At 45.5% G+C, this 23,017-nt stretch overlaps 3 protein-coding genes and 1 pseudogene across 3 annotated transcripts; all 4 read left to right on the top strand.

The window, feature by feature from the left end:
* Positions 1-1,370, top strand: LOC101105802 (large ribosomal subunit protein uL4-like; annotated as a pseudogene).
* Positions 1,371-11,685: 10,315 nt separating this feature from the next.
* Positions 11,686-12,331, top strand: LOC114111781 (2-iminobutanoate/2-iminopropanoate deaminase). The gene has a single exon (XM_027963689.3). It carries the CDS (start codon positions 11,761-11,763, stop codon positions 12,172-12,174), a length of 414 nt encoding a protein of 137 aa, XP_027819490.1. The 5' UTR covers positions 11,686-11,760; the 3' UTR covers positions 12,175-12,331.
* Positions 12,332-18,351: 6,020 nt separating this feature from the next.
* On the top strand, positions 18,352-18,681 carry LOC114111770 (histone H2A-Bbd type 2/3-like). Its single transcript, XM_027963659.1, has one exon. It carries the CDS (start codon positions 18,352-18,354, stop codon positions 18,679-18,681), a length of 330 nt encoding a protein of 109 aa, XP_027819460.1.
* Positions 18,682-19,709: 1,028 nt separating this feature from the next.
* LOC105613872 (40-kDa huntingtin-associated protein-like) lies at positions 19,710-21,415 on the top strand. The gene has a single exon (XM_015104957.3). The coding sequence runs from the start codon at positions 19,740-19,742 to the stop codon at positions 20,847-20,849; it is 1,110 nt and encodes a 369-aa protein (XP_014960443.2). The 5' UTR covers positions 19,710-19,739; the 3' UTR covers positions 20,850-21,415.
* The last annotated feature ends 1,602 nt before the right edge of the window (positions 21,416-23,017 follow it).

Below are 23,017 nucleotides of genomic sequence, written 5' to 3'. Positions count from 1 at the left end.
GAGAGGAGCGTGGCCTTCTCCTCTCCCTACCATGGCGTGTGCTCATCCACTGATATCAGTGTACTCTGAAAAGGGGGAGTCCTCTGGCAAAAATATCACTTTGTCTGCTGTGCTCCAGGCTCCCATTCCACCCGATATGGTTAACTTTGTTCACATCAACTTGTGCAAAAAACAACAGACAGCCCTATGCTGTCAGTGAGTTAGCAGCTCATCAAACCAGTGCTGAGTCTTGGGGTACCAGCAGAGCTGTGGCTCGAACTCCCAGGATTCGAGGTGGCGGGACTCACCATTCTGGTCAGGGTGCTTTTGGAAATATGTGTTGTGGGGGCTGCATGTTTGCACCAACCAAGACCTGGCGACTTTGGCACTGCAGAGTGAATACAACACAGAAGCGATATGCCATATGCTCTGCACTGGCTGCCTCAGCCTTACCAGTGCTGGTTATGTCTAAAGGTCATCGTATAGAGGAAGCTCCTGAACTTCCTTTGGTGGTGGAAGATAAAGTTGAAGGCTACAAGAGGACTAAGGAGGCTGCTTTGCTTCTGAAGAAACTTAAGGCCTGGAATGATATCAAAAAGGTCTATGCCTCTCAGCGAATGAGACCTGGCAAAGGCAAAATGAGAAACCATCACCATATCCAGCACAGGGGACCCTGTATCATCTATAATGAAGACAATGGTATCATCAAGGCCTTCAGAAACATCCCTGGGATTACTCTGCTTAATGTAAGCAAGCTGAACATTTTGAAACTTACTCCTGGTAGTCATGTGGGACTTTTCTGCATTTGGACTGAAAGTGCTTTCTGAAAGTTAGATGAGGCATAAAGCAGCCTCCCTCAAGAGTAACTACAACCTCCCCATGCACAAGATGCTCAATACAGACCTTAGCAGAATCCTGAAAAGCCCAGAAATCCAAAGAGCACTCCGAGCATCACACAAGAAGATTCATCGCAGAGTCCTGAAGAAGAATCCACTGAAACACCTGAGAATCATGTTGAAGCTTAACCCATATGCAAAGACCATGAGCCAGAACACCATTCTTCGACAGGCCAAGAACCACAAAATCCGCATGGATAGGCAGCAGCAGCACTAGAAGCCAAATCAGATCAGAAGGGGTTTCAGGGCAAGAAGCCTGTGGTGGGAGACAAAGAAAAGAAGGCTGTTGGTGATAAGAAGCTGAAGAAGCCTGTGGTGGGAAAAAAGGCTGCAGGGCCCAAGAAACCAGCAGCTGAAAAGAAACCCACAGAAAAGAAACCCACCTGGAGGAAAAGAAGGCTGCTGCATAAACTGAAATTTGTTTATTCCATAAATGCCAAATCATTTTGGACAGCTAATTTTGAATAAAGACCTGAACAAAGAGGCAATGAGAAACATGAAAAATATATATATATATATTAAATATCAGTCACTTCACACTTATGTCAGGATGCACTGCCCACTTGAGTACAAGTCTTGCATGTGATGTTTTACATAATGAACCACTGGGTAATGATAATAGAAAAAAGTCTACACAGTTCTTGTCATACAGTAATTAGATTTTCATATAAAGACACGTGCCCCCAGCAGATAAGCTTATTAAGTGTATGGCATAATGATTATTATTCATTAAGTGCAAGTTGATCTTCATTATCACACCTCCACACTGGGGCGGAGGAGGAGGCCCTTGCTCTTGCCATCTTGGGTGGCACAGAAGGTGGAAAGGAAGGATCTTGGAGAGATTCAAAAGCTAATTGACACCACACCAGAGGAATTACTGGTGAGAGGCAGGCATACTTGGTGTAACTTTATAGAAATACATTATAGATCCTGATATTCTTGTCTTCTCATCTCTCGAATAATGTTTGTATACCATCATCATTTCACTGATTACTTTAGTTTCAGGGCCCGTATCATAGAAGTATTCATACTGTAAAAACAGTCAAAAGCAATGCTGCATAATTGGAACCCTTCTGCAAGACTGTCTGATGTCAATTTGTTTTCTGTCACCAATTTTATTTCGTCTTCTTCTTCACTGTCTGTCACTGGTTCAGAGGTATGCATCTCCATGAATTCCTCTTGTGAATTCCTCTTGTGAATTCCTCTGGGGTGGTATCAATTAGCTTTCTAATCTTTACAAGATCTGTATCTTAAAACCCTTCACTCCCCAGGGTTATCTATTCTTCTGTTTTGTTTTGTTTTGCAACATCCACATGACTGCAGCCATGAAATTAAAAGACGCTTACTCCTTGGAAGAAAAGTTATGACCAACCTAGATAGTGTATTCAAAAGCAGAGACATTACTTTACCGACTAAGGTCCGTCTAGTCAAGGCTATGGTTTTTCCTGTGGTCATGCATGGATGTGAGAGTTGGACTGTGAAGAAGGCTGAGCGCCGAAAAATTGATGCATTTGAACTGTGGTGTTGGAGAAGACTCTTGAGGGTCCCTTGGACTGCAAGGAGATCCAACCAGTCCATTCTGAAGGAGATAAACCCTGGGATTTCTTTGGAAGGAATGATGCTAAAGCTGAAGCTCCAGTACTTTGGACACCTCATGCGAAGAATTGACTCATTGGAAAAGACTCTGATGCTGGGAGAGATTGGGGGTAGGAGGAGAAGGGGACGACAGAGGATGAGATGGCTGGATGGCATCATGGACTCGATGGACATGAGTCTGAGTGAACTCTGGGAGTTGGTGATGGACAGGGAGGCCTGGCGTGCTGCAATTCATGGGGTCGCAAAGAGTCAGACATGACTGAGTGACTGAACTGAACTGAACTGAACAAACTCTATCATGATTTCCTTGACTGACTCTGTTGTAAATCCTGTGATGTCATGCACAATATCTGGCCACAGTTTTCTCCCACAGGAATTTGCTGTTCCAGGCTTGATGGCTTTCACAGCTTTTTCTATAGTGACAGTGGCATCTACAATGGTGTAATCCTTCCAGACTTTCATGATGGTCTCTCTGTCAGAGTTCTTTTCCATAGTATTAACAATTCTGTCCATAAAGTACTATGTATAACGGGCCTTAAGAGTTCTTATAATTCCCTCATCTAAAGGCTGAATTACAAACATTGTGTCTGGGGCCAAGCAGACCACTTTGACACCTTCAGTATTGAACTCATGGGGTTCTGGGTGGTCAGAGACATTGTCAAATAGCAAGAGAACTTTAAAAGGCAGTCCTCTACTGGTAAAGTACTTCCTGACTTCAGGGACAAAGCATCATTGGAATTTTTCCAGAAAAAGTGTTATTGTCCAGGCCTTCTTGCTGTACAACCAAAAGACTGGCAGCTGATGCTTATCTTTTTTTTAGGCTCAGCAGTTACCAGCTTTATGTATAAGGGCATTCCTGGTCATAAAGCCAACTGCACTTGCTCCAAACAGTAGAGTTATTCTATCTCAGTAGACGTTGCTTCTCCTGTTACCATGACCTTTTTATTAATAAATCTTTCTAAAATTATCAAACCATTCTTTGCTGGCATTAAAGCCTGCACCTTTCATTTGCTTTAAGTTGTCATATAATGACTTTGCTTTTTCTTGAATCATATTAGAGTCTATAGGTATGCTTTTCTTATAGTAATCCTACATCCACTTAAAAAGCTGCATTTTCAAAAAAATATGACAGGGTATTTTGCAAAAAATGAAAGGTTTTCATGCCTGCTGGCATAGCTGCAGTGATAGCTTCACGAATTTCCTTTTCTTTTTTTTTTTTTTTACAACAGTCCTTATGCTGAATTCATTTATCTTGAAATGGAAGACTACTACAGCTGCAGACCTCAATCTACAGTACATATCAAGCAATTCAACTTTTCCTTGTAACAGTATGACTTCTCTCTGCTTCTTGGGAGCACTTCCAGAATCACCAGTGGCACTCTGTATGTACAAGCCTCGTGGTGTTATTCAGGGTTTATCATGTTGCACTAAACATGGAAGAAACCTGAAAACCAGAGCTATCACTTTTTACTGTGATACAAAAGTTACCGCAGAGATGAACTGTTAACATGGAGATGATCAGTATTGCACAGTGTTTTAAGTGGATACTCACAACACTAGAGCTCACTGCAACAGCAACAGTTGCTATGAAATTATTAGAGCATCACCATATGTGATACAGTTAATTTATGCATTTATGAACTTAATATTGCATATATACACTTGTTTACAATTCTCAGGACTGTGAATGGTATCACATATGTTCTCTTAGTTTCTGTATGTACAAGTTTTGATGAATTTTAACATTTTGTAGTAGATTCATGTATGTTATATGCTGGTAAATGACAAAATAGACTAGTATCTACATATATTTTATGAATACAATTTATGGATTCCCTGGTGGCTCAGTGGTAAAGAACCCACCTGCAATTCAGGAGACACGGGTTCAGTCCTTAGGTCAGGAAGATCTCCTGGAGAAGGGAATGGCAACCCACTCCAGTATTCTTGCCTGGAGTATCTCATGGACAGAGGAGCCTGGTGGGCTACAGTCCATGTTGTCACAAAGAGTCGGACATGACTGAATGACTAACACTTTCTTTTCCATGTAGATTACATGGTAGTAAATGACAAAATAGACTAGTTTCCACATATATTTTATGAATTCAGGATATACCTAACTTTTTCTTAATTTTTCTAATATTTCTAGGCTATGTGATTTGTCTATAAAATTTTACAAGTTGTTGCATATCTCCAAAAAAGTGGACCCATGCAGTGGAAACCTGTGTTGTTCAAGGATCAACTGTACTTCAGTCCTAAAGCAAGCATCTTATTTAACAGGGAATGACTATAAATCTTTTCACTAAGATGAGCAACAGGCATCAATATTCTCTAACTACTACTACTACTATTAAACTTCATGGTAGAAATTATTCAAGAGAAATAAGAGGCATAAGAACTAGAAAAGAAGTAAAATGACCTCTGTTTACATATGATATGAGAGTATACCTTTAAAATTGTAGAGCAGGGGTCAGAAGACTGGACCCACAAGCCAAATTCACCCACTGCCTACTTTTGCATCTTTTAATAGTTGGAAAAAATAAAAAAAAAAATATTTTGTGAAGTGTGAAAACTATACAAAATTAACATTTCAATACCCATAAATAAAGTTTTATTGGAACATAACCACACTGATATGTTTACATTTTGCCTATAGGTGCTTTCATGCTACAATAGCAGAGTTGAATAGATGTAGCAGAGACCAGATTTGATGCTCTTATTACTTTGCACTGCAGCACAGCACACTACAAAGCACAGTGGCACAGTTATAATTCTATAGCATTTCCAGTGCCACACATGCCATGAGTGTGGCACACTCTATAGCAGACCATTTAATTTGATTTATTAACACTAGTGCATATCCATCATGTCAAAATCAAAACAAAATGAAAAAAGAAAAGTTGAGTTCAAATGTTACACTCTTAAAACACAGTATAGTGTGGATTAATTTGTTATCAAAATAGATGGCAAAGTAGTGTTTTTATTATCTCCTGAGACTATAGCTGTGCTAAAAGAATCCAAAATACACTGACATCATCAGACTAAGCACTTGTCACAATATTCCTAACTCGTGGGAAAGCAACAGTCAGAAAACTTAGATTTAAATTGAAATATAACAACATAATTTCATCACAAAAATTGAAAAATCCAAAATCAAAATAAACTAGCCAGTGGCTCATTTGTTGGCCAAACAAGGTGAAGGAAGAAAGGAATTGGCAACAGTAACTCTGGAAAATCTGCTTTCACTGGAAAATATAAAGCTAAAGACAAAAGAAACTGTATGTAAACACAGTATCTAGTTGGCAAATTTGTTTCTCAAAGGATTATGGTTAAACAATATTGAAACAGCCATATATGTATGCTGCTGCTGCTGCTGCTAAGTTGCGTCAGTCGTGTCTGACTCTGTGTGACCCCATAAGAGGCAAACCACCAGGTTTCCCTGTCCCTGGGATTCTCTAGGCAAGAACACTGGAGTGGGTTGCCACTTCCTTCTCCAATGCATGAAAGTAAAAATTGAAAGTGAAGTCTCTCAGTCGTGTCCGACTCTTTGCGACCCCATGGACTGCAGCCCACCAGGCTCCTCTGTCCATGGGATTCTCCAGGCAAGAATACTGGAGTGGGTTGCCATTGCCTTCTCTGATATATGTATACTAGGACTGAAAAATAAGGAAATGGATGCTGGATGAAAGAAGCCAAGTTTCTCATTGTCTGAGAAAAGTTTTGTGACACTGGATTAGATTCAGAGAAATCAGTATGTACTTATATTTAGATTAATATAGAGAGAGATGAATAAATACAAAAATTAGATAGGTGTATATACACGAGTAACTTTCCTAGCTCTGTCCAGGAACAATGGTACCCCAGCAGTAACAAATACACCCAGTAGCAAGATACTGGTTTCAAATTATTCTCCAAAGAAAAGAACCAGGATTCATTGGAGAAGTGTTGGGGCAGGGACAAATCAGAAAGCGAGGAAGTGCTAAATATATATATATATATATATATATATATATATATATATATATATATGAGTGCATGGCAAATGGACAGAGGAGTCAATGTGAAAGAACTCCCAAAGTTGGAACAATCTGAGCAACACAAACAAACACTATTGTATTGGATTATAACCCAAAGTATAAAATAAATATACATGATTCCATATGGATACAAATAAATACATAGAGAAGAAGCAGATCTCCCATACAGAAGAATTCCAAATAATTTATGAGCTAGTCCCCTCTCAAAGAAGTGGAGCTTAACTCCCCAGGCCTAGAGTGACTTGCTTTCAAAGAGTATGAAATTGCGGGTTGGGTGGGTAGTAACTTTACAGTGGAGAAGCTTAACAAACAGTACCTCAAAACAAGTGTATTTTTCAGGGTTCTCCAGAAAAAACAGACACAATTAGATAAATACAGATATACGCTCACACAGTTTATTGAGGCTGAGAAATTCCACAAACTACCATCTGCAAGCTGCAGAACCAGCAAAGCTGGTGGTACAATTCTCCTGTGGCTCAGCTGGTAAAGAATCCTCCTGCAATGTGAGAGACCTGGGTTCGATCCCTGGGTTGGGAAGATCCCCTGGAGACGGGAAAGGCTACCCACTCCAGTGGTCTGGCCTGGGGAATTCCATGGACTGTACAGTCCATTGGGTCTCAAAGAGTTGGACATAACTGAGTGACTTTCACTTCACTTCACTGAAGTAGGAGGTCCTGACTGGTAAAACCATCAGAGGCTGAAGGCCCTAGAACCATGACCTCCAACATACAAACACAGGCAAATATAGGTGTCCCTGCTCAAGAAGAAAGGAAATTGGCCCTTCTTTTGACTTTTTATTCTATTTGGGCACCCACCATGTTGGTGAGGGCGAATCTTTACTCAGTTTGCCATTCAAATATAACCAAAACATTTTCTTTTTTTTAATATAAATTTATTTATTTTAATTGGAGGTTAATTACTTTACAATATTGTATTGGTTTTGCCATACATCAACATGAATCCGCCACGGGTGTACACGTGTTCCCCATCCTGAACCCCCCTCCCACTTATACACAATTACCTTAGATCATACTTAATCTCCAAGTAAAGACAACAACAGATCTTAATTCCATCTATTAATAACATGATATAAGTATTCTGCAATGCAAACTAAAACACACTTTTCCCTAGAAGAGGATGTAAAGCCTTCAAGTAATGTTAACTCTTCCCCTGGTATCCTTAACTTGAATAATATGATGGAAAGTTAATGATACTAAAATACTACGATATAAACTCAATAACCTCTATATGATACAGGTTACATAATAAAGCAATAGAAGAGTAATAAAAATAAAGATATTTTCTGAATATATGCATATATACATACACAAACATATTCATAACAAAATGAGGAGGAAATACTTGTGACAATTATAATCCTTGTTTCTGTAACTGGTCATATGTTCATTGCTGGTTTTCATGTTTACTTTCTTTCATTATCTCTTCCATATTCCATTTGCCCTCATCAAGCACCTCAACTGATTGTGGTTCTTTAGCTAGTAGGATGACTTCATTCCTCTAGGATATGGGCCATTGGTAGTCCTCCCTGAATTGGGTTATTATAGCTTTCCTTTGACTTTAATCATAGGGCATGGTAACTGATACTGAGAGACACCCTAGGGGATGTCCCATAATCCAGACATCATCTTCCTTACCTTCAGTGTGGAGCAGCAGTTCAATTTCCCATTGGTGGTCAGGAGCTATCACCCCAGCCAGTGCAGGAATTCTGTTCCTTGCCTGTTGGTTCAGAGGCATAAGAAGCCCAAAGAGGTTGAGTGACAATTTTTACTTCCAGTTCAATGGAATTATTGTGGTGTTTCCTCATGGAAGCACCCTCCCCTCGGAACTAAGACCTCGAGGCCAGTGGAGCAGAATGCTGCAGAGACAGGAAGCAGAGCTTTTTCTCGTGGACCACTGGCAGTAATGGAGACTGGTGCCCGCCCCCATTTCCAGCCCGTGATGCCCACACCCGAGAATCATGGCTGCTAGAGAAACAGCTCTGTACACTGAACGCTGAGTCAGAGCGTATATAGCCTTGTGTGCACAGCCTTGTGTACATAGCCTTCTAGAGACCCTGGCCTTACCTCAGAGGTGCCACCACCCAGCTGACACAACAACTGAGCCTGAAAGAGGGCCTGCCACCCTTCTACCCACCAAGCCATCTCCTTCACACTAGAGGGTAACACCAGTCAATTCCATGGGCAGGGACCCACTGCTGCACTTCCTGTGCTGTGAAGCGACTTCCTTCATCAGAACAGTGCTGCCTGGAAGGCCGTGAAACCAGACGAGGTGCTCTGTGAGGCTACAGAGGGCAGTTTGGGCAGAAGCCTTGTGTGCAGAGGAGGAAAATCTGTGGTCACACTGAGTGTCCATTGCAGTAAGGACAAAACTCTTCACTGCTTTTTCCACAAGGGAAGGGGTCCTAACACCAACCTGCCACCAGGGAGCTGGCTGATCAGTCAGGGGATTGGTATCATGTTGGGAGTCAGTACTGGTCTCTGTTGCTGGCAGACTGGGCACTCAGCAGTGACCATAGCTGGGCTGGACTTGATGAGTGGGCACCCAAGCACATATCACCTCCAAACCTGCTACCATGAACACTTCCTGCAGCAAACAAGACACTTTGTGCCTGGGGAAAGAGGCCAACTGGAATCCACAGAACAGGTCATCCTATCTACTTGATTATTAATGTCCTCCTCCTCTGAAGTTACTCTTTGGTGAATGGTCACATGGAACACAAAAACCTGCACATTTTTTGCCCATTCAGAGAGGTCTATCCACATACCTCTTCCCCAAATTACTTTGTTGCCAATTTTCCAATCATATTCCTCCCAAGTCACTGATCGTCCAGCTAAACCATTGGCCAGGGCCCATGGACTGGTATTTAACCACACATCTAGCCAGTTCTCCTCCCAAGCAAACAGCCAGGCACATTCATTTAAGTTCTGGGAGGATTTTCTTTCACCATCTCCTTCAGAGATGCTCCAGAGAGAGGCTCTTGTGCTGTAGCTGTCCACATGTAGGTGGTACCTGTATATCATGCAGAACCATATATAAACCAGGCCCAAGTCTTTTCTTGCTCTGACAACTGATCATAGAGAACACTGCACAAGGCCACAGGTGCAAGCCGGGGGTAGAGAAGGTAGTGTAACAAAAGTAGGGACCATGAGAATTTGGACCACTTCCTTTGGATGATGGAGTGCTGCTGTGTACCTGCAAATTTTTGGCTTGGTGTGGTGGGTCAGACGTCACCCATTTTATGATGGGCAGCTCAAGTTACATGGTAACTTGGTGGCCCATTGCTAAGCATTAAGCCTCTACTAAGGTCTGGTATCTGGCCAAAAGCTGTTTCTCAAAAGAAGAGTAGTCATCTAGAATAAATGGCAAGGCCTTATTCCAAAACCCAGTATTGTCCTATCAAAGGCTCCAAACACCAGCCCCATGTGCCACTGACACTTTCAAGGAGTACTAGGTCTGCTGAATCATATGTGCAAGGACCTCTTGTCAAGCCTTCTCTGGTTCTGACTGCTACTCAAAATTAGCAGTTTCTGAGTCACTCAGAAATGTCTAGAATAACCAACCAAATGAGGAACATTACCTCCAAACTCCAAAGTGGCCCGCTAGGTGTCGTGCCTCTCTTGTGGTTGTAGTAGTGGCCAGAAGCAACAACTTATCCCTCATCTTAAAAGGGATATCTCCACATGGCCCACACTAGACACCTAGCTATACCACCAAGATAGAAGAGCCCTGAATTTTAGTTGGATTTATTCCCATATCAATAAGTCAAGAAAAGTTGGAGAAGGAAATGGCAACCCACTCCAGTTTCCTTGCCTGGAAAATCCCATGGACAGAGGAGGCTGGTGGGCTGCAGTCCATGGGGTTGAAAAGAGTTAGGCACAACTGAGTGACTAACACTTTCACTTTCAGAGAAGATGCTACTTCTTGCTCACTAGGTCCAATTAGCATAATGTCATCAGTGTATTATAACGGACCAGTGTGATATCCCATGGAAGGACAAGGTGATCAACATTGTTGTTAACTAAATGATGATGTAGGGATGGAGAGATAATATATCCCTAAGGAAGGTATACTGCAGCTCTTGCAAGCTGGAGACAAACTGCATGTGGTGGGACTTAGGGACAGATATGGAGAAAAAGGCATTTGTTAGCTAAGTAGCTCCATACAGGTAGCACTGTAGTTGTTGCTGTTGTTTAGTCACTAAGTTGAGTCTGACTGTTTGTGACCCCATGGGCTGCAGCATGCCAAACTTCCCTGTCCTCCACTATCTCCAGGAGTTTGTTCAAACTCATGGGCATTGAGTCAGTGATACTACCTAACCATCTCATCCTCTGCCACCTTCTTCTCCTGCCCTCAGCCTTTCCCAGCACCAGGGTCATTTCTAGTGAGTTTGCTCTTCCCATCAGGTGGCCAAAACATTGGAGTTTCAGCTTCAGCATCAGTCGTTCTAATGAATCAGTTCAGTTCAGTTCAGTTCAGTCACTCAATCATGTCTGACTTTTGTGACCCCCATGGACTGCAGTACACCAAGCCTCCCTGTCCATCACCAACTACCAGAGTTTATGCAAGCTCATATCCATTGAGTCAGTGATGCCATCCAACCATCTCATCCTCTGTTGACCCCTTCTCCTCCTGCCTTCAATCTTTCCCAGCATCAGGGTCTTTTCCAATGAGTCAGTTCTTCACATCAGGTGGCTAAAGTATTGGGCTTCAACATCAATTCAGCTTCAACATCAGTCCTTCCAATGAACACCCAGGACTGATCTCTTTTAGGATGGACTGGTTGGATCTCCTTGCAGTCCAAGGGACTCTCAAGAGTCTTCTCCAACACCACAGTTCAAAAGCACCAATTCTTTGGAGCTCAGCTTTCTTTATAGTCCAACTCTCATGTCCATATATGACTACTGGAAAAATCATAGCTTTGCCTAGAAGGACTTTTGTTGGCAAAGTAATGTCTCTGCTTTTTAATATGCTGTCCAGGTTGGTCGTAGCCTTTCTTCCAAGGAGCAAGCGTTTGTTGTTGTTTTTTTTTTTTTTTTAATTTCATGGCTGCAGTCTAATAAATATTCATGGTTTATTTCCTGTAGAATTCAATTGTTTGATCTCCGTGCAGTCCAAAACATTCTCAAGAGTCTTCTCCATCAGAGATGCTGGCCTCAGCTGGTCAGGCGAAACGCGAGCGAGAACCGTGTGCTGCGTAGTTGTTTCCGAAGGGCAGCAAAGGAAAAGGGTTAGCCATGTCGTCTTTGGTCAGAAGGATAATCAGCACCGCGAAAGCCCCTGCGGCCATTGGTCCTTACAGTCAGGCTGTGTTAGTCGACAGGACCATTTACATTTCGGGACAGCTAGGCATGGACCCTGCAAGTGGACAGCTTGTGCCAGGAGGGGTGGTAGAAGAGGCTAAACAGGCTCTGACAAACATAGGTGAAATTCTGAAAGCAGCAGGCTGTGACTTCACGAATGTGGTAAAAGCAACGGTTTTGCTGGCTGACATAAATGACTTCAGTGCTGTCAATGATGTCTACAAACAATATTTCCAGAGTAGTTTTCCGGCGAGAGCTGCTTACCAGGTTGCTGCTTTGCCCAAAGGAGGCCGTGTTGAGATCGAAGCAATAGCTGTGCGAGGACCTCTCACGACAGCATCACTCTAAGTGGGCCAAGTGTTATTTAGTCTGGAAATTTAATAGTATTTTTAAACTAATGGCTTAATCCTTGTTGGAAAGTATTAAGGTTGAAATATCTGAAAATATTATGGAAATACCATATAATAAGGGAAATGATATGAATTGAAGATTAATGATGAATCTAGTTACTAATATTACAGATTATACTTCTGTAACACTTGTATTGCTGGATGTGGGAAAACAGACATGCCTTACTGAGTTAACGCAGAAGAATAAAAGTTGAAGGAAATAACATGTAGGAAAGATGAGCTTCTGTGCCTGAAAAGTAAGAAAAAGAACACCTAATTCAACTAAATCCTATTAATTTAATGATGGGAAGTATTTCATTATGTCAGATATGTGATTTTTGCTTGAATAAAACTCAAGCATTTAAATTTGAATGGCAGAGATAAAGGAGAAGAAACTGGACCAAATTTTATATAGATAATATTTCTCTAGTGGAAATAAAATAGCATGCAGATTTTCCTTGGTGTGATTCCATTCACTGATTTTTTTTTAACAGTTTAATGTATGCATTAAATTACATTACCTAAATAAAAGTGAGGAAACTGAAAAAAAAAAAAAAGAGTCTTCTCCATCAACAAAATTTTGAAAGCATCAATTCTTCAGCACTCAGCCTTCTTTAGGGTCCAACTCTCACATCTGTACATGACCACTGGAAAAACCATAGCTTTGACTATACCCACCTGAGTCAGCAAAGCGATGTCTCTGCTTTTTAACACACTGTCTCAGCAATACGTGAACCATGAACTTTCAGATGTTCAAACTGGTTTTAGAAAAGGCAGAGGAACCAAAGATCAAATTGCCAACATCCTCTGGATCATCAAAAAAGCAAGAGAGTTTTAGAAAAACATCTATTTCTGCTTTATTGACTGTGCCAAAGCCTTTGACTGTGTGGATCACAATAAACTGTGGAAAATTCTGAAGGAGATGGGAATACCAGACACCTGACCTGCCTCTTGAGAAACCTGTATGCAGGACAAGAAGCAACAGTTAGAACTGGACATGGAACAACAGACTGGTTCCATATAGGAAAAGGAGTATGGCGAGGCTGTATATCATCACCCTGCTTATTTAACTTACATGAAGAGTACATCATGAGAAACACTGGGTGGAGGAAGAACACGGTGGAATCAAGATTTCTTGGAGAAATATCAATAACCTCAGATATGCAGATGACACCACTGTTATGGAAGAAAGTGAAGAAGAATTAAAGAGCCTCTTGATTAAAGTGAAAGAGGAGAGTGAAAAAGTTGGTGTAAAGCTCAACGTTCAGCAAGCAGCCCCATCACTTCACGGCAAATAGATGGGGAACAGTGGAAGCTTTATTTTTCTGGGCTCCAAAATCACTGCAGATGGTGATTGCAGCCATGAAATTAAAAGATGCTTACTCCTTGGAAGGAAAGTTATGATCAACCTAGACAGCATATTAAAAAGCAGAGACATTACATAACAAAGGTCGGTCTAGTCAAAGCCTATGGTATTTCCAGTAGTCGTGTATGGATGTGAGAGTTGGACTATAAAGAAAGCTGAGCACTGAAGAATTGATGCTTTTGAAGTGTGGTATTGGAGAAGACTCTTGAGAGTCCCTTGAACTGCAAGGAGATCCAACCAGTCCATCCTAAAAGAAATCAGTCCTGGGTGTCCATTGGAAGGACTGATGTTGACGCTGAAACACCAATACTTTGGCCACCTGATGTGAAGAGCTGACTCATTGGAAAAGATCCTGATGCTGGGAAAGATTGAGGGCAGGAGGAGAAGAGGATGACAGAGGATGAGATGGTTGGATGGCATCACTGACTCAATGGACATGGGTTTGGGTAGACTTCGTCAGTTGGTGATAGATAGGGAGGCCTGGAGTGCTGAGGTTCATGGGGTTACAAAGAGTCGGACATGACTAAACGACTGAACTAAACTGAACTGAACTAAGTTTACCATGGCTCTTCTTTCAAGGAGCAAGCATCTCTTAATTTCATGGCTGCACTCACCATCCACATGATTTTGGAGCCCAAGAGGAGAAACTGTCACTACATACACATTTTTCACCTTCTATTTGCCATGAAATTATAGGAGCAGATGCTACGAACTCAGTTTTTAAGCCAGCTTTTTCACTCTCTTCTTTCACCGTCATCAAGAGGCTCTTTAGTTCCTCTTTGCTTTCTGCCATTAGAGTGGTATCAGTTGCATATTTGAGGTTGTTGACATGTCTCTCAGCAATCTTGATACCAGCTTGTGATTCATCAAGCCCGGCATTTCACATGATGTACTCTGCATATAAGTTAAATAAGCAGAATGACAATACATATCCTTGTCACACTCCTTTCCCAATTCTGAGTCAGTCTGTTGTTCCATGTCTGGTTCTAACTCTTGCTTCTTGACCTATATACAGGTTTCTCAGGAGACAGGTAAGGTGGTCTGGTGTTCCCATCACTTTAAGAATTTTCCACAGTTTGCTGTGATCCACACAGTCTGTGGTTTTCCTCTATTTGCACTGTTCATTTAATAAGTCTTCCTTATTTCTTCTTGCTATTCTCTGGAACTGTGCATTCAGTTGGGTATATCTTTCCCTTTTTCCTTTGCCTTTTGTTTGTCTTCTTTTCTCAGATGTTTGTAAAACCTCCTCAGACAACTGCTTCACCTTTTTTGCATTCCTCTTTTGGGGGGATAGTTTTGGTCACTGCCTACTGTACAATGTTATGATCCTCCATCCATAGTCCTTCAGGCACTCTGTCTACCAAATCTAATCCCTTGAATTTATTCATCACCTCCACTGTACAATCATAAGGGATTTGATTTAGGTTAGGGGCTTCCCTGGTGGTTCAGAGGTAAAGCCTCTGCCTGCAATGCAGGAGATCCAGGTTTGATCCCTAGGTCAGGAAGATCCCCTGGAGAAGGAAATGGCAACCCACCGCAGTACTCTTGCCTGGAAAATTCCTTGGGCTACAATCCACAGAGTCGCAAAGAGTCGAACACGACTTAGCGACTTCACTTTCACTTTTTTCATATCTGAATGGCCTATTGGTTTTCCCTACATTGTTCAATTCATGCCTAACTTTGCAATAAGGAGCTCATGATCTGAACCACAGTCACCTCCATGTCTTGTTTTTGCTGACTATACAGAGTTTCTGCATTGTTAGCTGCAAAAAGTATAATCAATTTAATTTCAGTATTGACCATCTGATGATGTCAATGTGTAGAGTCATCTCATGTGTTGTTGGAAGAGGGTGTTTGCTATGACCAGTGTGTTCCTTTGACAAAACTCTCTTTGCTTTTGCCCTGCTTCATCTTGTACACTAAGGCCAAATTTGCCTGTTATTCCAGGTTTCTTTTGAATTTCTACTTTTGCTTTCCAATCCCCTGTGATGAAAAGAACATTTTTTTTTTTTTGGTGTTAGTTCTAGAAGGTGTTGTAGGTCTTCATAGAACTAGTCAACTTCAACTTATTTGGCATCAGTGGTTGGGGTATAGACTTGGATTACTGTGATGTTGAATGGTTTACTTGGAAACGAACTGAGGTCATTCTGTCATTTTTAAGGTTGCATCCAAGTACTGCATTTGACTCTTTTGTTGACTATGAGGGCTACTCCATTTCTTCTAAGGGATTCTTGCCCACAGTAGTAAATATAATGGTCATCTGAATTAAATTCACCCATTCCCATTGTTCATTTTGTTCACTGATTCCTAAGATGTCAATGTTTTCTCTTGCCATCTCCTGCTTGATCACATGCAATGTAATTTGATTCATGGACCTAACCTTCCTATGCAATATTGTTCCTAGTCATATTGTTCTTTACAGCACCAGACTTAACTTTCAGCACCAGACATATCCACAACTGAGTGTTGTTTCCGCTTTGGCCCAGCCACTTCATTCTTTCTGGAACTATTAGTAATTGCCCTCCACTCTTCATCAGTAGCATATTGGACACCTTCCAACCTTGGGAGCTCATCTTCTAGTGTCATATCTTTTTACCTTTTCCTATAGTCCATGGAGTTCTCGAGGAAAGAATACTGGAGCGGGTTGTCATTTCCTCTTCCAGTGGACCACAATATGTCAGAACTCTCCAATATGACTTATCTGTCTTCAGTGGGCCTGCATGGCACGGCTCATAGCTTCATTGAGTGTGATCCATGAAGGGGGCAGGTAGCATGGCACTGGAGATGTCAATTTACTCAAGCAATGAAACTACATTGGTATAGTACCTGAAATTGAAATCACCACCTGGTCAATCTAATGAAAACCCACTCTCATTCTCCAAGACCATCTGTTTTCTGCTGCTAAGTCACGTCAGTCATGTCCGACTCTGTGCGACCCTATAGATGGCGGCCCACCAGGCTCCTGCCCCTGGGATTCTCCAGGCAAGCATACTGGAGTGGGTTGCCATTTCCTTCTCCAGTGCATGAAAGTGAAAAGTGAAAGTGAAGTTGCTCAGTCCTGTCCAACTGTTCGCGACCCCATGGACTGCAGCCTACCAGGCTCCTCCATCCATGGGATTTCCCAGGCAAGAGTACTAGTGGGTTGCCATTGCCTTCTCCATCTGTTTTCTACACGGGCCAAATAGGCTACTTTAATGGGGATACAAACACTCCTGCATGTTTGTAGCCCTTGATGGTACTGCAAATCGCTGAAATCCATTCAGATATGTGCAATGATTTGGTTTACTATATTTCTAGATAGAGGCAATTCTAATTGCTTCCATTTCGCCATCCATGCCAAAATAGCCCTCACTCTGCAGGTCAGGGAAAGGATGAGTTGTGGACTCTGCCAGCTGCTGAATATATCTATCCTAATTTTGCATTCCAGAACTGTGTAGACAAGCACAGGATTGGTTTGGGTTCACACTGAACCCAATGGAGGTGGTCCTAAGTTAAAATTTCATTGATCCCTTGACCTCCATAAGCTCCTACTATGACTGATGGACCATAGTGACACTTAGGGTATCTTGGGATTAGTATGAGATCAGAACCAGTGTCCAAGAGGCCCCAAAAGGTATTATCCTAATTCAAAATCACATTGACTAAAAACCTCTAGGTCCCCTTCAGGAAGGCCAGTAAACAGACTAACAATATATATTTTGGGACAGTGCACCGAGGCATGATGGACACCTACTTCCAGATTTCAAAACTTACCCCAAAGCTGCAGCTATCAAAACTGTGTGGTACTAGCATAAGGATGGACACATAGATCAATGGAATAGAATTAAGAGTCTGGAAAAAAAAAAAACCATAAATCTATTCATGGACATACATCCCAAAGGGTTGAAAACAGGTATTCACACAGAACCCCATGGAGGAATGTCCACCACAGTATGCACAAGGGCGAAGTCACTCAAATGTCCATCTACTGCTGAGCAGATAGAAAACATGTGTGATCTAGCCATACAGTGGAATACTATTCAGCCAGGAAAAGGAAAGAAGTGCTGATTCGTGCTACCACGTGCATGGGCCCTATGCTCAGTGACAGCAGCCAGACACAGAAGGCCACCTATTTATTGTATGCCTCCATCTCTAGGAAGTCTCCAGAACAGACAAAGGGCTGTTGATAGGAAGCTGATGAGTGGTTGGTTGCCTGAGGACTATGCAGGGTAGGGTGGGGTGGGGAAAACTGCAGGAGGGGGCAGTGGGGATTGACTGCCTGGTTGGTACAGGGGTTTCTCTTTGTGGTGGCGCCAATGTTTTGGAACTAGACACAATGGTGATGGTGGCCCAGCACCGCCAGTGTATACTTGGTGCCACTGGGTGGTCTGCTGCCTTCTCTGTATAAAGGTCTCCTCCCGTGGAAAGGGAGAGTTCTGACAAAGAGAGGGTCCAATAGGCAGGGTGAGCAGGATCCTGCCAGCGCCATTTCTTTCCAGGTTCAGGCCTGCGGAGGTGGGGGTGGGGTGGGGAGGCATGGGAAAGCAGTGATCTCAGGGGGGTCTGCCCGTCACAGAGCATGTGCCCCGACCAATGAGGGGCCGGCTCGTGGTTGCTAGGATACGGAGTAGAGGTCTGAGAGTACCAGTTGTCTTGAGAGGTTGGGACCATCTGACTCATCCCACTGCATCTCATCTCAACGCATCTCATCTCACTGCATCTCATCCCATCACACCTCATCCCATTGTACCGCAAAGCAAGGCCTCGGAGAAAGCGGGCTCAACGGTCAGCATGCCCAGGGAAAGGGGCCATCGAAGGTCGTCTGGTCGCCGCTCCCGGACCGCCCGTGCCGAGCTGTCCTTCTCCATGAGCCACATGGAGCGCCTCCTGCGGGAAGGCCACTACACCCAGCGCCTGAGCTCGTCCGCACCCATCTTCCTAGCAGCCATTATGCAGCATCTGACTGCCAAGGTCCTGGAGCTGGCAGGCAACGAGGCCCAGAACAGCGGTCAGAGGCACATCACCCCAGAGCTGGTGGGCTTGGCAGTCCACCACAAAGCTCTGCTCAACGGCTCTTTTGGGATGACACCCATCTCTTTGGTGGCCCCAGCCCGGCACTAGCTGCTCAACCCTGGGTCGTGGGTCCTGGGTCCCAGGTCCTATGTGCCCAGCCCCCAGACCGGCCTCCCCCCAGCTGTCAGGCGGCAGGTCTGCTCACTGACCGACCACAGCCCGGTGCCTCAGGCCCAGTCTTGTCGAATCAATCAAAGTGTCTCAAGACATCCCTGTGTGTGCTTCAGTCACTTGGCCTGGGAGGTGGTGGTGGAACACCCCTCCTTGGAGAAGTAGGGGTCGGGCGTCTGGCTAGAGTGGAGGGGGAGTGTTGTGGGTAGGGGTGGAGTCGGGGATGGCAGGCAGAGAGGAGCGGTGGCCCATGGTGACAGCGCATGTGGTGACCCCGGTGAGAGGCTGGCTGTGGCGAGGGTGCGATGGAGAGGGGTCTGGGGGGGGGGGAGGCCGGGGAAAAGAAGGCTCCCCCGTTGGCTCTGAGCAAGTAGGAGCCAGGCCAAGTCCCCAGAGGGACCGGGGTCCTGGTGGTGACGTTCAAGACCGAGAGGATGGTATCGTGGCAGACTGAAGGTGCCAAAGTGACCAACCGCCTCACGGCGCGCGATGCAGGGATGGTGGACAGCGTGCAATGCAGGGATGGTGGACAGCGTGCTTGACAGGGGTATGGGGGCAGGGGCCTAGATACCCATGGGGGCAGGGGCCTACACCGCAAGACTGCGGCGGAATGGGGACTGGGGTGGGCGGGACACAACCCGCAATTATGCAAAATCGGAATCAGGGTCACGCGGGGTCACCAGTTGACTTTTTGGTCGTGTGCCTTTAGAGATGCCAGGAGATGCCCTGCTTGGCAACCTGCGGAAGCAAGCTGTCACCTAGCAACAGCGGGCTCCCAGCTAGGGCCGGCGCAGGACCCCCGATTTGCATATGGCGCCGGCAGCCAATCATGGCTCTGCCTCCGCGCCCGCTCTTTTGCGTATCACCCCGGCGACGGGAGCGTCTGGGCGGCCGCGCCGGGGCGGTCGCGCTGTGGGCCCGAGCCGGACGCAGGGCACGTCGCCTTGTCGCCGCCCGGTTGCGTCAGCACGCCTGGAAGGGCCGGGGAGGCGAAGATGGCGGCTTCCGCGGCCGGCCTGGGCGGTGGCGCGGGCCCAGGCCCCGAACCGGGAGATTTCCTGGCGCGCTACCGCCAGGTGTCCAACAAGCTCAAGAAGCGGTTCCTGCGGAAGCCGAACGTGGCGGAGGCCGGCGAGCAGTTCGCACAACTCGGCCGTGAGTTGCGCGCCCAGGAATGCCTGCCGTACGCGGCCTGGTGCCAGCTGGCGGTGGCGCGCTGCCAACAGGCGCTCTTCCACGGGCCCGGCGAGGCGCTGGCGCTGACCGAGGCCGCGCGCCTCTTTCTGCGGCAGGAGCGCGACGCGCGCCAGCGCCTGGCCTGCCCCGCCACCGCCGGGGAGGCCCTACAGGCCGCCGCAGCCGCGCTGGGCGCTGCCGTGCGCCTGCACCTGGAGCTCGGGCAGCCGGCCGCGGCCGCCGCGCTCTGCCTCGAGCTGGCGGCTGCCCTGCGCGACCTGGGCCAGCCGGCCGCCGCCGCCGGCCACTTCCAGCGCGCCGCGCAGCTGCAGCTGCCCCAGCTGCCCCTGGCCGCCTTGCAGGCGCTCGGCCACGCCGCGTCCTGCCAGCTGCTGGCGCGGGATTACAGCAGCGCGCTGGCACTCTTCACGCACATGCAGCGCCTGGCGCGGGAGTTTGGCGGCCCCCCGCCACAGCCCCTGCCGCCGCCGCCCCCACCGCCCGGGCCGCAGTCCGCCGCCCCCGCGGCCCTCGCCCCGCCGCTCCCGTCCGGCGCTGGGCCGCCAGCCACCGCCGCCCCGGCCACGCTGGGTGCCTTCGCCGACGTGCTGGTCCGCTGCGAGGTGTCCCGCGTGCTGCTGCTTCTGCTCCTGCAGCCGCCGCCCGCCAAGCTCCTGCCGGAGCATGCGCACACCCTGGAGAAGTACGCCTGGGAGGCTTTCGACGGCCACGGGCAGGACAGCAGCGGCCCGCTGCCCGAGGAGCTTTTCCTGCTGCTTCAGTCCTTGGTCATGGCCACACACGAGAAGGACACGGAGGCCGTCAAGTTGCTGCAGGTAGAGATGTGGCCCCTGCTGAGCGCCGAGCAAAACCACCTCCTGCACCTCGTTCTTCAGGAAACTGTCTCCCCATCGGGCCAGGGGATCTGATGAATCCCTGAGAGGAACCCAGCCACGCTGTGCCTGTTCCTGAAACTCACGCACCGGCCTGCGCGTTTGCGGGAGCATGAAAGATCTTGATCCTGGCGCTTCTGCCTCTGCAGTGCATCTTACTTGTCTTGCCACCGGAGGAATGTAGTTGACTAAAGTCACCTTGTTTCCATGACAGTGACAGGAAAAAAAAAAAAAAAACCAACAACATATAATCAAATCGGAGGACACAGCTCACCTCACCAGAAATTTCAATATAAACTTGAGAATCCCTTGGGTCCCTTTCACCCAACTCTCCCCCCCACCCCGCCAAGGCTTCCCTTTCCCCACATCCTTGTTTCACACAGGATTTATTTGAATAGCTCTGGCTCAGAACTCTAGCTGCATGATCTTTTCATGGTGACACTGATTTCTTAGCATATTCCGATGTCTGCTTGTGTGATCGCCCATTTCCTCCTTTATTTCATATGCCTCATACGTAGTATTTGTTGGAATCGTTGTATTCAGTCCTCCGCGGTTGTCACTACAGCCCTCAATCTATGATAAAGCCTTTCTGACATTCCTGACTTGTGGTTTAGATTGAGCTCCTCTGTAAAATGGGAATTTTATCTAGCTGTCAGAAGATAGGAGCACAAACAGATAGTTCCCTTTTAGATCCAAGGTGGATTCGTTTACTCAAAATGGACACTGTGCCTATGAATCTACAGAGATCATTTGCGATGTGGTCCTTAGGGGCAGTGTGTGTGTTCTCGGTGCCAAAGGGGTGGGCTTGGGAGTAGGGGTGAGGGTGGGGTGAGCTCCAGCGCAAAGGTGTCAGATGTTCATTGGAGTTTTCAGTTGCAGTTGTTCCAAGAGATCTGGGTAATCGACACTGGCAGGTTTTACTTGTAGTATGGATCCTTCTACAAATCTTCCTTTAACTCAAATATATAAAATCAACATGCTTCTTTGGTCTAGCGTGACCACATATGTGCCAGACTGTGCCCTTGGTCCCCAAAAGCAGGATGGTGTTCCATTTTTAAACACTATATTTCTGGTCCAAATGATACATGCAAACTGACTTAGCTGTTTTCTCAAATTTTCTTGAGTGTTAAGTGTGATGACAAGAACTCTTTAGAATATATTCTCATTCTCAGCCATTCAGTTTGGGAAAATGCATCCTTGAGGCTGAGGTTGTAGACAGCAGTAATCTTTTGGGGTGAGATTTAAGCACTCAGTTTGGGAATCGATCTTGCTTTTGCAGATTTGGTGGGGAGGGGGAATATGTGGAATGTATGAGATAAGTGCCCCCAAATGGGTCAGACTTTTTAGGGTATTTTTTGTACCTCTATTTCAGCAGTGTGGAAGCAGTGGCTAGGCAAGTATAGGGGAACCCTTGGAGACAGATGCAGGCACCCCTCCTGTGCTCTCACGTGACTGCCAGGCAGGGTCCTTCCAAGCCCTAAAAGCCCAGTCCCACTTATTGCCAAGGTAGTGAGGGTGCATGCTCCCTTGTGCGTTTGCTTTTTTGGCGACACTCAGCCCTGGCTGCCTCCCTTACCATCCTTGGGACAAGAATGCTTACGAATGGATTATGGAGTGTGCCTGATGAGAGCATTTGAGTTTGGGCAGAAGGGAAAACCTCCTTAGAGGCTTGCTTAGAGTAGGTGGCGGAAGGGATTCCCAAAGATGCTGGTATTGGATATACAAGCGGTGTTCGACTTCTCCAGAGAAAGGAAGACAACAGAATCAATCTGTTAAAAAACAAGAAAGCATACCCAGGGACTTCCCTGGTGGTCCAGTGGCTAAGACTCTGAGCTCCCAGTTTAGGGGACCCAGATGTGATCCTTGGTCAGAGAATTAGTCCCACATACCACACCATGCCTCAGTGAAGATCTAAGATCCCATGTGCTACAACTAACACTTGGTATAGCCAAGCAAATAAACATAAGTATTTTCTAAAAGAATAGCCAGGAAATCACTAAAGAGGAAAAACTATAAGGGAAAAGTAGTCTGATAAGATATTAAAATATACAATCAGGACTTCCCTGGTAGCCCATTGGTTTAGAATCTGCCCCAAAATGCAGGGGACGTGGGTAAAAACCCTGCTTGGGAAACTAAGATCTCACATGCCAAGGGGAAACTAAGCCCTCCTGCCACAATGAAAGATTCAACATGCTGCAACTAAG

This window comes from Ovis aries, chromosome X (assembly GCF_016772045.2).
Source record: "Ovis aries strain OAR_USU_Benz2616 breed Rambouillet chromosome X, ARS-UI_Ramb_v3.0, whole genome shotgun sequence".
Lineage (NCBI taxonomy): Eukaryota > Metazoa > Chordata > Mammalia > Artiodactyla > Bovidae > Ovis > Ovis aries.
This window is presented reverse-complemented; position numbering and strand designations above follow the sequence as displayed.

What these genes read in the sequence shown, in the direction of transcription:
- LOC114111781 (XM_027963689.3), top strand. Translation starts at nt 11,761, where the DNA reads ATGTCGTCTTTGGTCAGAAGGATAATCAGCACCGCGAAAGCCCCTGCG.
- LOC114111770 (XM_027963659.1), top strand. Translation starts at nt 18,352, where the DNA reads ATGCCCAGGGAAAGGGGCCATCGAAGGTCGTCTGGTCGCCGCTCCCGG.
- LOC105613872 (XM_015104957.3), top strand. Translation starts at nt 19,740, where the DNA reads ATGGCGGCTTCCGCGGCCGGCCTGGGCGGTGGCGCGGGCCCAGGCCCC.